Source organism: Chiloscyllium plagiosum, chromosome 34 (assembly GCF_004010195.1).
Source record: "Chiloscyllium plagiosum isolate BGI_BamShark_2017 chromosome 34, ASM401019v2, whole genome shotgun sequence".
NCBI lineage: Eukaryota > Metazoa > Chordata > Chondrichthyes > Orectolobiformes > Hemiscylliidae > Chiloscyllium > Chiloscyllium plagiosum.
In genome coordinates this window covers 40,923,721-40,937,726 of record NC_057743.1, presented here as the reverse complement: position 1 = coordinate 40,937,726, position 14,006 = coordinate 40,923,721, and the positions used below count along the sequence as shown (strand labels likewise).

The 14,006-nt window shown below is 42.1% G+C and overlaps 1 protein-coding gene across 1 annotated transcript in view; it reads right to left on the bottom strand.

Moving 5' to 3' along the window:
• Window positions 1-374: 374 nt before the first annotated feature.
• The window catches only part of LOC122540120 (coiled-coil domain-containing protein 27-like), a 27,188-nt gene continuing 13,556 nt past the window's right edge, over window positions 375-14,006 (bottom strand). Inside the window, exons 5-9 of the mRNA XM_043675428.1 lie at window positions 13,085-13,379; window positions 11,615-11,745; window positions 6,124-6,201; window positions 5,237-5,449; window positions 375-563 (exon numbers count right to left, since the gene is read on the bottom strand). Of these exons, the coding sequence (XP_043531363.1) occupies window positions 375-563; window positions 5,237-5,449; window positions 6,124-6,201; window positions 11,615-11,745; window positions 13,085-13,379 (906 nt within the window). The remainder of the gene's footprint in view (window positions 564-5,236; window positions 5,450-6,123; window positions 6,202-11,614; window positions 11,746-13,084; window positions 13,380-14,006) is intronic.

The window sequence follows — 14,006 nt, the reverse complement described above, 5'->3', positions numbered from 1 at the left end:
TGTTGGACTATAACCTGATGTTGTGTGATTTTTAACTTTGTCCACCTCAGCATCTTCAAATCCTCAGAATATGTTATTGTATTACAGGTGCCATATAAAGTCAAGTGGTTCTTGTCATGTGCCCGGAAGCCTATAAATGCCAAAAAGGAATGTGCAGGGCTGTCTCCCTCAGATCCCAGCATGTCATCTCAGTAATTACATTTAATGTTTGAGATATGATCTAAAGAGGCCAAGTGACTGCAGGCTGAACACTGAGAAAAATCCTGTACTCGGCCTTGTGGGTTTTTAACCCTGAAGCTGAATCTAAGCAAGATATTACAAAGTGAAACCTTTCAGATCAGGAAACACAGGCTGAATCTAAGTTTCCAGGCGTATCATGGTGCATCTTGTGTGAAACACTGCAGGTACCAAAAACAGGAACCAGATGAAATGGGGGAGCATTTAATGAAACTCCATACCTGGAACATCTCAAGAGTATCCTCGTCAGTAATTTGCGTTGTGGGTTGGACAATTCCTGGGGCGGTGTAGACAGCTTGTACTATCTTGCTGATAAATCGTTCAAGCTACAGATTAAAAAACCAGGGGACAGTAAAATTAATCAATTATCCTTCTGTAATCTACCAATGTACTAATGCAAAAGGTGCTCACCCATAGTCATTATAGTTATAGAGAGATTTTATAAGTTAGCAGTAGTAACAGGAATGTCCACTTGTTGGATAGTCTAAAACTCTGGTGCATAAATATAAGACTGATAGGGAGAAATGTTGACTCAGAAAGTGGCGAGAATCCATGGAGTCAAATAACACAGACTTCCAATTAGAAACTAGATAAACATGAGGGAGAAAGGGGTAAAGGATTATTATCAATAGAGTTAGATGAAGAGAAGTGAGTGGAGATTCATGTCAATTATTAGTACCAGCACAGAGGAACTGGACCAATTGACATGTTTCTGTGGTTTCATTACTTTACAAGAAGTCTGCCATTTAGCCCATCAAGTCTCTCATTCAATCCCTATTCTCTAGCCCATTAATTTTCCTCAATTGCCTGTCCAAATTCCTCTTGAAATCATCAGTCATCACCACTTGCACCATCCTTGCGGGCCATAGGTTTCCCAGCTCATCACCACACTCTCCATAAACAAGTTCTGCCTTATGCCTCCTCAAAACTCTTGCCAAAACTCTTAAAGCTGTAATCCCAGGTCCTTTTCAAAGCTACAGGGGAAACTTATCTGGGGCTGCAGTCCCCTTGCCCAGCCATAAAGTTGGGGACAGTCTGCCTCCATCTGCCTTGGTCCCACTGCCATTGGCTCATTTGTCAGTTTGGGGTATGACTTCTGACAGGCTCAGGGAGGAAGCTGAGAAACTGGTAAAAAGGGGGAGGTGTGGCATTGTTAGTCAAGGACAATATTACAGTAGCAGAAAGGACATTTGAGGACTCATCTACTGAGGTAGTATGGGCTGAAGTTTGATACAGAAAAGAAGAGTCACCCTGTTGGGAGTTTTCTATAGGCCTCCAAATAGTTCCAAAGATGTAAAGGAAAGGAGAGCAAAGATAATTCTGGACAGAAGCAAGAGTAACAGGGTAGTTGTTATGGTGGACTTCAACTTTCCAAATATTGACTGGAAACACTATAGTTCGAGTACTTTAGATGGATCAGTTTTTGTCCAATATGTACAGGAGGGTTTCCTGACACGGTATGTAGACAGGCCAACAAAGAGAGAGGCCACATTGGATTGCTGAGGAATGAATCCGGCCAGGTGTTAGATTTGGAGTTAGGTGAGCACTTTGGTAATAGTGGCCACAATTCGGTTATGTTTACTTAAGTGATGGAAAGGGATAGATATATAATGCAGAGCAAGTGTTATACCTGGGGGAAAGGCAATTATGATGCAATTAGGCAAGATTTAGGATGCACGAGATGGGGAAGGAAACTGCAGGGGATGGACACAACTGAAATGTGGAGCTTATTCAAGGACCAACTGCTGCAGGTCCTTGAAGAGTATGTACCTGTCAGACAGGGAGAAAGTTGTCGAGCGAGGGAACCCTGGTTTACTAAAGAATGAATCTCTTGTCAAGAAGAAGAAGTAGGCTTATGTTAGAATGAGGCATGAAGGTTTAGTTAAGACACTTGAGATTTACAAGTTGGCCAGGAAAGAAGAGAGAGCTAAGACGAGCCAGGAGGGGACATGAGAAGTTGTTGGCAGGGAGGATCAAGGGAAATTCTAAAGCTTTCTATCAATATATCAGGAATCAAAGATTGATTAGAGGAAGATTAGGAACAATCAAGGGTGGCTGTAGGAAGTTATGCATGGAGTCTGAGGAGATAGGGGAAGCGCTAAATGAATATTATTTGTCAGTATTCACAGTAGAAAAAGACAATGTGGTCAAGGAAAGTACTGAGTTACAGGCTACTAGACTAAATGGGATTGAGGTGCATAAGGAGGAGGTGTTAGCAATTCTGGAAAGTGTAAACATAGATAAGTCCTCTGGGCCAGATAGGATTTATCCTAGGATTCTCTGGGAAGGCAGGGAGGAGATTGCAGACCCTTTGGCTTTGATCTTTATGTCATCATTGTCTATAAGAATGGTGCCAGAAGACTGGAGGAAAATGCTATCCCCTTGTTCAAGAAGGGGAGTAGAGACAACCCTGGTAATTATAGACCAGTGAGTCTTACTTTGGTTGTGGGTGAAGTGTTGGAAAAGGTTATAAGAGATAAGGTTTATAATCCTCTAGAGAGGAATAAGTTGATTAGGGACAGTCAACACGGTTTTGTGAAGGGTAGGTCATGCCTTACAAATGTTATTGAGTTGTTTGAGATGGTGACCAAACAGGTGGATGAGGGTAAAGTGATTGACGTGGTGTACATGGATTTCAGTAAGACATTTGATAAGGTTCCCCACGGTAGGCTATTGTACAAAATATGGAGGCAAGGGATTACACAGTTTGGATCAGCAGTTGGTGAGCTGAAAAAAGACAGAGGGTGGTGGTTGATGGGAAACGTTCATCCTGGAGTTCAGTTTCTGGTGGTGTACTGCAAGGATCTGTTTTGGGGCCACTCGTGTTTGTCATTTTAATAAATGACTTGGATGAGGGCATAGAAGGATGGGTTAGTAAATTTGCGGATGACACCAAGGTCGGTGAAGTTGTGGATTGTGCTGAAGGATGTTGTAGGTTACAGAGGGACATAGAAAAGGTGCAAAGCTGGGCTGAGAGATGGCAAATGGAGTTTAAATGTGGAAAAGTGTGAGGTGATTCACTTTGGAAGGAGCAACAGGAATAAAGAGTATTGGGCTAATGGTAAGATTCTTGGTAGTGTAGATGAGCAGAGAGATCTCGGTGTCCATGTACATAGATCCCTGAAAGTTGCCACCAGGTTGATAGGGTTGTTAAGAAGGCATATGGTGTGTTAGGTTTTATTGGTAGAGGGACTGCGTTTCGGAACCATGAGGTCATGCTGCAGCTGTACAAAACTCTGGTGCGACCGCACTTGGTGTGTTGCGGACAGTTCTGGTCACTGCATTATAGGAAGGATGTGGAAGCTTTGGAAAGGGTTCAGAGGATACTTACCTGGACGTTGCCTGGTATGGAGGGAAGGTCTTATGAGGAAAGGCTGAGGAACTTGAGGCTGTTTTCGTTAGAAAGAAGAAGGTTGAGAAGTGACTTAATTGAGATCAGAGGGTGAGAGCCTTTTTCCTTGGATGGTGATGACTAGCATGAGGGGACATAGCTTTAAATTGAGGAGTGATTGATATAGGACAGATGTCAGAGGTAGCTTCCTTACTCAGAGAGTAGTAGGGGGCGTGGAACTCACTGCCTGCAACAGTAGTAGACTCACCAGGTTTAAGGGTATTTAAATGGTCATTGGATAGGTATATGGTTGAAAATGGGATAGTGTACGTTAGGTGGGCTTCAGATTGGTTCCACAAGTCGGTGCAACATCGAGGGCCAAAGGGCCTGTGTACTGCTCTGTAATGTTCTATTTTATATATTCAATTTTCTGCAGCCAATCAAATGTCAGGAAGCTCCTAGGCCAAGCATGATGGGCTGAATGGCCTCCTTCTATAGTCTAACAATTTTGTAATTCTGGCTTAATTTATGATAGATCCTCAAGTTTCACCAGTCAAATATTTATCATAGCACTGGGACAGAGTGATGCTCAATCTGAGCCGAGAGTGTGGTGCTAGAAAAGCTCAGCAGGTCAGGCAGTATCCAAGGAGCAGGAGAATTCATGTTTTGGCAAGAGCCCTTCATCAGGAATCATCTCTTGCCCAAAACATTGATTCTCCTGCTCCTCGGATGCTGCGTGACCTGCTGTGCTTTTCCAGCACCACACTCTCGACTCTGATCTCCAGCATCTGCAATCTTCACTTTCTCTTAATGCTCATTCTAAGGCAATATGAACAGAGCACAGTCAAGTACAGTCTCCCTATGGGGACAGACAAGTCTCAGCTAACTCTTATTAGTATCAATGTTATTAATGTGTCAAAGAGTTAATGTAACCTGTACGTAGTGATTGAGATATAATCAACTACATTGTGTTATCAAAGACAAGAGCCACTTCCATTGAGACTAATTCATGGTCCGTGCTCCAGCACAGCCTAGAGTACTACCCCCTACACCAGCACCCAAAGGGAAATTGATGGCAGCATTCTCTTTGAAGGTACCCAGACTTCACATCATATTATAACATGGTGACAATGGTGGGTTTCTCATCAAAGAAGATCACTGTTACAACAACAAGTCCAGCACAAACAACTGCAGAGTCAACAAATATGTAGTTAAAAATCACACAACACCAGGTTATAATCCAACAGGTTTATTTAAAAGCACTAGCTCCTTCATCAGGTAGCTTCCTGATGATAAAGCAACAGTCTGAAAGCTAATCCCAAATAAACCTGTTGGACTCTCACCTGGTGTTGTATGATTTTTTTACTTTGTCCACCCCAGTCCAAAATCGACACCTCCACATCATAACAAACATGTCAGCTGATCCAAAGCAACAAATCACATTTCATAACATGGGAAGTTTATTTCTCCAAAGTCAATTCTAATTCCATGTTCCTAAAATGATGGTGCCAATATCTGAAAAAGTCGTGAGGCTGTTGCACTGAATTCAGAATATTTACCTTCCACTGAAGTCAAAACTTATTTTTTGAAGACTTGAAAATGAATATGAACACAGCAATGACTCACACAGTACAAACACCAGCTCAATAAACAATGCAAGGAAATTACCCTGGTCCCAGTGAATTTCAGTGCAATTTGTAAATCCTGCAGTTCACGCTGCATTACTTCACCCTGGGAAGTGGCCTTGTCAAACTCAGCCTGAAGATGCCTCTTCCTCACATCTTCAGCGGTAATGTGAAGCTGCAGCTTATTGATCTCAGTCTTCAGCTTTACGATCTCTTCATTATTTACCGTCTGCCCCGACTGTAGCTCAGCAACAAGCTAAAAATAATTCAGAAGCAACACTTGAAACAGGAGGAACTGTTTTGTCCATTTTTTGGAGATGGGGGGAGCGTCTCCATCTCATGTTTAGGTACTTTTGACAGAAACAGTATAATGAGTACAACATAAGACCAGTAGTGGCACAGTGGCTCGGTGGTTAGCACTGCTGCCTCACAGTGCCAGGGGACCCAGGTTCGATTCCACCCTTCGGCAACTGTCTGTGTGGAGTTTGCATGTTCTCCCATGCTGTACAGGTTTCCTCTCACAGTCCAAAGATGTGCAAATTAAGTGGACTGACCATGGTAAATTGTCTGTAATGTCCAGGAATGTGCAGGGTTACAGGGATAGGGTAGGGCAGTGGGTATGGGCGAAATGCTGTTGGTGTAGACTCAATGGGCTGAATGACCTGCTTCTACACTGCAGGGATTCTATGAAACTAAGCATTAGAAATACTCTCTCAGGACCCACACTGCACCATGGGTAAGGGTGGAACATTGTCAGCATCTCCTCAGCTATAACCATCTTCCTAACCTTCGAGTACAGGTTGGGTTGATTGCAGAAAGTATTGAAATAGGAAATGAATACCCATTAGTTTGGGATTCCAAGGAATGATGGGAGACAATCATTTCTTGATAAGAGTATTAAAAAAATTAAGGAAAATACCAAGTCTGTACCTCGCGTAAGCTGATGTTCTCTTTTTGAAGATCTGTCATAATTTTGGTGTGATTGTTCCTTTCTCTCAAATTGGAAAACTATGCATGAAAAATATAACAGGGTTTATTGATTAAATCTATAAAGTTCCAACCTTTGATATATATCATTAACACATCCAATAAAAGTCTTCACTACAATAGTCAGCTAATTTATGTTACAAATGTTCCCCCCCCAATCCCTAGTACATTCCCATCTCACAACAGGTGAAGATTAGCCCCCAAATGTCAATTCCAATTGAAATCATGGACCAATCAGTCTCTGGCAGCATTTGCTATTGCATGAGTCTAACCAATGAGTGCTGAGGAGCTACTGAATTGTTGTACTAGCAGGAGATGGTGATGTAGTGGACAAGTCACTCTGGTTAATGATCCAGAAGCCTAGGCTAATGCTTTGGTAGATGTGGGTTCAAATCCCATCATGGTAACTTGAGGGGTTTCAATTCAATTTGTGAAAAACCATGGAATTGAAAGCTAGTGTCTGCCAAGTTGATCAGGTCTTTGATAAATTTATTCAGAAATCACTAGGTAGGCCAGCATATATTGCCCATCTCAATGTTCTCCAGAACTACTGTTAGAGTCATAGAATCATAGAGTACAGAAGAAGTCCTTCGGCCCATTGAGACTACACCAACAAAACAAAACTAAATCTAAATCTACACAAGTCCCACTTTCCAGCACTTGGCCCATAGCCTTGAATGTTATGATACTTCAAGTGCTCATCTAAGCACCTTTTAAAGGTTGTGAGGTTTCCCACCTGATTTCCAGACTCCTACCCTCTGAATAAATTTGTTTTCCCCAAATCCCCTCTGAATGTCCTGGCTTTCATGTTAAAATTATAACACCTTGTTATCAACCCTTCCACTAGGGGGCACAGCTGCTTTCTATATCCCTCCTGTCCCTCAAGGCCTGATCTACCTCAGCTAGGTCGCCTCTTAGCCCTAACAAAAACCCAAACATATCCAGCCTGTCCCCTAACTGGACTGCTCCACCCCAGGCAACATCCTGGTGAATTTCCTCTGCACCCGCTCCAGTGCAATCACATCCTTCCTATCTAACGGAGATCAGAACTGCACGCAGTGCTCCAACTGTGGCCTAACCAACTTTCTGTACAGTTCCAACATAATCTCCCTGCTCTTACAATCTATGTCATGACTGATAAAGACAAGTGCCCAGTCTGCCTTCTTAATTACCCTATTAACCTGCCCAGCCACCTTCAGTGATCTGTGGACAAGCACCCCGAGATTCCTCTTCCGAGCTTATTAGTGTGCTGTAATTGATTAAATACCTCCTCATCTCATTACTTCTTATGAAGTGCATCACCTCACATTTACCAGGGTTAAGTTCCATCTGTCACTGATCTGCCCATCTGACAAGTCTGTCTACATCTTTCTGAAACCCACGACCTTCTTTCCCTCTGACCAATCTTCATGTCATCTGCAAACTTGATTATCATCCTCCCACATGTTCGTTCACAATATTTATATGTGTAAAGAGCAAGAAGGGATCCTGCACTGATCCCTGTGATACACAACTGGACAACCACCTCCAGTCACACAAACAGCCTTCTATCATCACCCTCTCTCTGTCTCCTGTCACTAAGATAACTTTGGTCAACTTATCGAGTTACCCTGGATCCCATGTGCTTTTACCTTCTTGATTGGTCTCCCATGTGGGAACTTGTCAAAGGCTTTGCTGAAATCCAGATAAATTACATCAACTGTTCTGCACTCACCTACATACCCGGTCACCACCTTGAAAAATTCAATCAAATTTGTTTGGCATGACCTCCTCTAATAAAGCGATGCTGACTATCCCGGATCAAACCTTACCTTTCCAAGTGGGGATTAATCAGTAAAAACCCTTTAGTGGAGGAAATAGGAAAAATAATATAGGAATATTAACAACTGATCCAATGTCCACTTTAATTTGTGGAAGAGAATTCCAAACCTCTCCCACCTTTTGTAGAAATGCTTCCTGAAATCTCTCCTGAATGGTCTGACCTGAGTTCACAGACTATACTCCTGGCTCTAGAATCCCCAGCCAGTGGAATATAGTTTATCTTTCTCTACCCCTGTCTTTTTATGTTAATATCTTGAAGACTTCGATCAGACCACCCCTTAATCTTCTAAATTCTACATAAAACAGGCCTCATTTGTACATTTTTTTCCTGATAACCTAACCCCTGAAGTCTAGGTATGATTTTGTAAACCACATTGTATTCCCTCCAAGGCCATTATATCCTTCTTAAGGCTGAAATCTGCTCACAGTGCTCCAAATGGGGTCTAACCAAGTTTTGTATAACTTCAGCATAACTTCTGTGTGCTTGTACTCCAATCCTCTCGATAGAATGGCCAACACTCCATTAGCTTTCTTGATTATTTTTGAGCCAGTTTTTGGCATTTAAAGATCTACATACCAAAACCCCTAAGTCTCTTTGGACATCCTGTATTTAACTTCATACCATCCAGAAAGTACCTTAATCTTCCTTTCTCAGTCCAAAATGGATAAACTCACACTTATTTACATTGAACTCCATCTGACACATTTTTGTCCATTCATTTTGTTTATCAATATCTCTTTGTAATTTAATGCTATGATCCACACTCTCTACAATGCTGCTTAACTTCGTGCCATCAGCAAATTTGAATATTTGACTTCTATGCCACCATCCAAGTTGTTAATAAATAATGTGAATAATTAGGGCAGGATACCACTGGTCACATCTTGCCAATTCGAGACCTACCCAATATCACCTTGCACTGAACCCCTTTTCTAGCCACATCAGTAATTTGCTCTCAATTCTGTGGGGTTCTACCTTAGTTAACAGCTTCTTATATGAAACTTAATCAAATACCTTCTGAAATCCATAGAGGCAAAATCCATAGACATTCCCTTGTCCATTCAGCCATCCTAACCCAGTCTGTCCTACACGTGACTCCAGATCCACATCAATATGGCTGACTTTGAAATGACACAACAAGCTACGGTACTCAGTTCAAGGGTAAGTAGGAAAAGGTGAGAAATGTTAGCCGTGGCAGCATCAACCACATCCCTAGAAGGAATAAAGAAATGTTCTTTTTGTGAAATTGTCCATCCTACCCACTTGGACTAGAAAGACATGGCAACTTGGCAAAACAGCGAAATGGCATTAAAACCAATATGTGCAGAGGATGTCAAAAAACAGATTGGGCTTGTGAAATCATCAGCAAACAGATATTTCCCCAACAATTCCTTTTCAACTGCACACTGAGATTGTTAAACCTCCCGCTGACCCATTTCACATCCATAACCTAACCATCCACCCCTTATCTCTGAATGTCAGACTTATGCACTTATGCCTGTATGCAGTTACTGAGATGTAATAAACTATATAGTGTTATCAAAGAGCTTTTTGCATTCAGACTAAGTCACGGTCCATCCTCCACCATGGATTCTCAAAACCCCTTTGACGAGCACTGGAATGAGTTGAATGGGATATCACAACAAAAACATTCACATCCTACTCTGAGACCTGGTACTCTCCAAGGGGAGCGAGAGTAGCAGGAGTTAAAACAAACAGATGAACTTGGAGAAAGAAATTTGTGCAATTCAGCTTTAGCCCATTGAGGCAAATGAAATAAATTCAGCAAGTCATAAAAGGACCTTAAGGGTTCCATAAATCCTCCTTCCGGAGTTGGGACTGGAGTAGGGGGATCTCCACATGGCAGGTACTATCAAACTTGTTAGCCTTCATTGGTCAATGGGTGCCTTTTTTTGTACACTCACAGAATATGGGCATCTCTGGCTAGAGCAGCATTTATTGCCCGCCCCTAACTGCCCAGAGGGCAGGTAAGAGCCAGCCACATTGCTGTGGGTCTGGAGTCACGTGTAGACCAGACCAGGTGAGGAGGGTCAGATTTCCTTCCGAGGTAAAACTTCACACTCACTGGCATTTCAGCGCTGGCTGAAGACTGAGTCAGATGTGATTCTGCAGCAAGTGTGGGAGGATTGGCACATGTAAAGCCATTAGTGAAATGATCACTGTTAGATTAGCTTTGTTAATTCTAATTTAGACAAGCAGGAGGCTGGAAGAACATAACAAGCCAGGCAGCATCAGAAGGTGAAGAAGTTGTTGCACGAACCGTTGACTTCTCCACCTCTGACGCAACTTGGCTGGCTGTGTTCTTCCAGCTTCCTGTTTGTCTACTTTAGATTCCAGCATCTGCAGGTTTTTTTTGTCTCTAACTTGTTAATTCTAATGTTTAATTGCATTCAAGTTTCACCATTCAGCATGATGGAATTCAATCCCTTCTCCTAGAAACAGTAACCTGCAACTCAGGGTTACTACACACCAGTGACATCACCACAACATTAATATCACTTCTCTTAACCCATCACAAATTATTCAGTAATGAATCAGACTGATTCTTGGGAATCGAAGAGTGATAAATGAGGAGAGACTGGATTGATTAGATCTACATGTGAAACTTGACAGGGTTCAGAAAAGATTTACAAGGATGTTGCCAGGGTTGGAAGATTTGAGCTATAGGGAGAGGCTGAACAGGCTGGGGCTGTTTTCCCTGGAGCGTCAGAGGCTGAGGAGTGACCTCATAGAGGTTTATAAAATCATGAGGGGCATGGGTAGGATAAATAGGGGAATCTGGTGTAAGGGAATCCAGAACTAGAGGGCATAGCTTTCGGGTGAGAGGGGAAAGATATAAAAGAGACCTAAGGGGCAACTTTTTCACAAAGGGGGTGGTACGTGTATGGAATGAGCTGCCAAAGGAAGTGGTGGAGGCTGGTACAATTACAACATTTAAAAGGCATTTGGATGGGTATATGAATAGGAAGGGTTTAGAGGGATATGGGCCGGGTGCTGGCAGGTGGGACTACATTGGGTTGGGATATCTGGTCAGCATGGACGGGTTGGACCATCTTTATGACTCTATGACTCTACATTCACTGGAGCTTCAAAGAATGATGGTGAATTCTCATAGAAATCTATAAAATTCCAACAGGACTCGATGAGGTAAATGCAGGAAAGACATTCCTGAAAATTGGGAGTTACTAGAATCAAGGGTCACAGTTGAAGGACTGAGATGAGGAGAAATATATTCACCCAGAGAGAGGGGAGCCTGTGGAATTCTCTGCCACTGAAGCCAATGCACTGTATGTTTTCAAGATGGAGTTGGATATAGTTTTTAGTGCTAAAGGGATTGAAGTGTACAGGGAGAAAGCAGGAACAGAATACTCAGTTGGATGAGCAGCAATGATCATATTGAATGATGGAGCAGGCTGGAATGGCTAATGGCCAACTCCAGCTCCTATTTTCTATTTTTCTATGCTTATGAGATGTCCTCAAAGCCACTCTGTGCTGTAGTGTTGTCAGTTCAGCACAATCCCAATAGCAGGTGTTGGTGATGATTTGCTGAGCTCTAAACCTTACTGCCAATATTCACTGCCTGCTTCATACCTTGTTAGACATGTCAAGCAGCTGATTACATCTGTCCTTCAGCTCCTTCTGCACTCTCTCCATTTCAGCGTCTTTCTTTCTCAGCTCAGCCTCAGCCCATGACCATTTCCGGTTTATTGAGATTATTGCACCTGGAAAAAAGAACATATCTTTTTTCTTATTCACAAGTTTAGACAGTTTATATAGTTGATATAGTTTAGACAGTAGGCCTCATTAATTGATTTGCAGAACATTTATAATGAATAAACTACACAAAGTGGCTGAGCCTTGGGACTCAAAGCATTGTTGATTACAATTCTGTCTCCTCTGCATTGACTGTGCAATATATTCCAGGATAAATCCCTTGACATTCAATGGCATTACCATCACTGAATCCCACTATTAATGCCCTTGGGGTTAACATTGACTTGAAACTCAACAGGACTCACCACATAAACACACTTATTATAAGAGCAGGTCAGAGGCTAGGAATACTGCAGTGAGTCACTCACCCCCTGACTCCCCAAAATCTGTCCACAAGTCAGTAGTGTGATGGAATATTCCCCACTAGTGGACAGAGTTAGAGGAGTCAGGAAATGAGTTACTTGCTGCATGTCAAGACAAAAGCTTGATTTCTACAGGGAATATTAACATTTGCCTTCCAGGGAGTGACAGATCACATATTGTTGTGTGAGTTTTCCTAATGAAGGGCTTTTGCCCAAAACGTTGATTCTCCTGCTCCTTGGATGCTGCCTGACCTGTTGTGCTTTTCCATTGCCATACTCTGAATGTGTGATTTTATTCCAGCCGTATATGAATTACCCATGATTAATGCAATGATAAATGATAGTGGGTGCTTCCAAATGTGGCACAGTGGCTCAGTAGTTAGCACTGCTGCCTCACAGCCTCAGGGATCTGGATTCAATTTCACCCTCGGACAACTGTCTGTGTGGAGTTTGCACATTCTTCCTGTGTTTGTGGGGGTTTCCTTTGGATGCTATGGTTTCCTCCCACAATCCAAAGCTGTGCAGGTTAGGTGGATGGACCATGTTAAATTGATTCCTGATGAAGGGCTCCAGCCCGAAACATCGACTCTCCTGCCTCTTGGATGCTGCATGACCTGCTGTGCTTTTCCAGCACCACACTCTCGACAGTGTCCCTTGGTGTTTAGGTATGTGTAGGCTCGGTGGATAAAATGCAGTTTATCTACAAAATTATAATATGCTTTGCAAATTGCCTGACAATTAGGTAAAAAAAACCTAATTAATTTATGACTCCATTTGAAACATGTGACACATTTATTTGATGTATAAAGTGGATAATTTTCCTTCTCTTACTGTTAACATTATCTAAATATTTGGGAAGGATTAATGACCATTTCATTTCTGCATTGATAATACCTTTTACTGTATACTGTGGAGATTTGTCCAAATGTCATTTTTTTTAATTTTTAGCATAAATCCCTTACAAAACAGGTTTTATTTCACATACCCCTTGCCATGTTATAGTGCACTTTAACTTCTCTCAGTTTCACCCTGAGCTTTTCATTTCTGTTATTCAATCTTTCCAGCTCTTCTTGTTTCTCATCTTCTACTTCAACCTCACTAGGTTCATCATAATCAAGAAATTCTGGTGTATGAGCCATTGCACCCAGGTCCATCATTTCCTCTTCTCCCACTTCATCTTCCATTTGATTTACGACTATTTTTATGCTGTCATCCCCCGCTTCATCTTCCTCTTGTGCGAGCATCTCCTCACTCAGTTTCTCCACCACTGCCTTTGAAATCTATATAAACAATAAATTAATGTCTTATTCACACCAAGAAATCAGATCACTCTGAATTACAGTTTGAAGTTTCATTCATGATTATCATGTCTATAACCCACTTCAGTGAATTTTGAAGAAGCTTGTGTATAATGAGCTACAGTCACATTACTTTACCCCCAGTTTCATATTCTTCATTAACCTTACTCTCTATCTGTGTGTGTCTGCATGTTTTGAGTAGTGTGTAAATGTGTGTGTATGAATGCGTGTGTCTGCGTGCACATATGTTTGTGAATGTCAGGTGTCTTAGAACATAGAGCATAGAACAATATAGCGCAGAACAGGCCCTTCAGCCCTCGATGTTGTGCCGACCTGTGAACTATTCTCAGCTCGTCCCCCTACACTATCCCAAAATCATCCATGTGTTTATCTAAGGATTGTTTAAATCTCCCTAATGTGGCTGAGTTAACTACATTAGCAGGTAGGGCATTCCACACCCTTACCACTCTCTAAGTAAAGAACCTGCCTCTGACATCTGTCTTAAATCTATCACCCCTCAATTTGTAGTTATGCCCTCTCGTACAAGCTGACGTCATCATCCTAGGAAAATGACTCTCACTGTCTACCCTATCTAATCCTCTGATCATC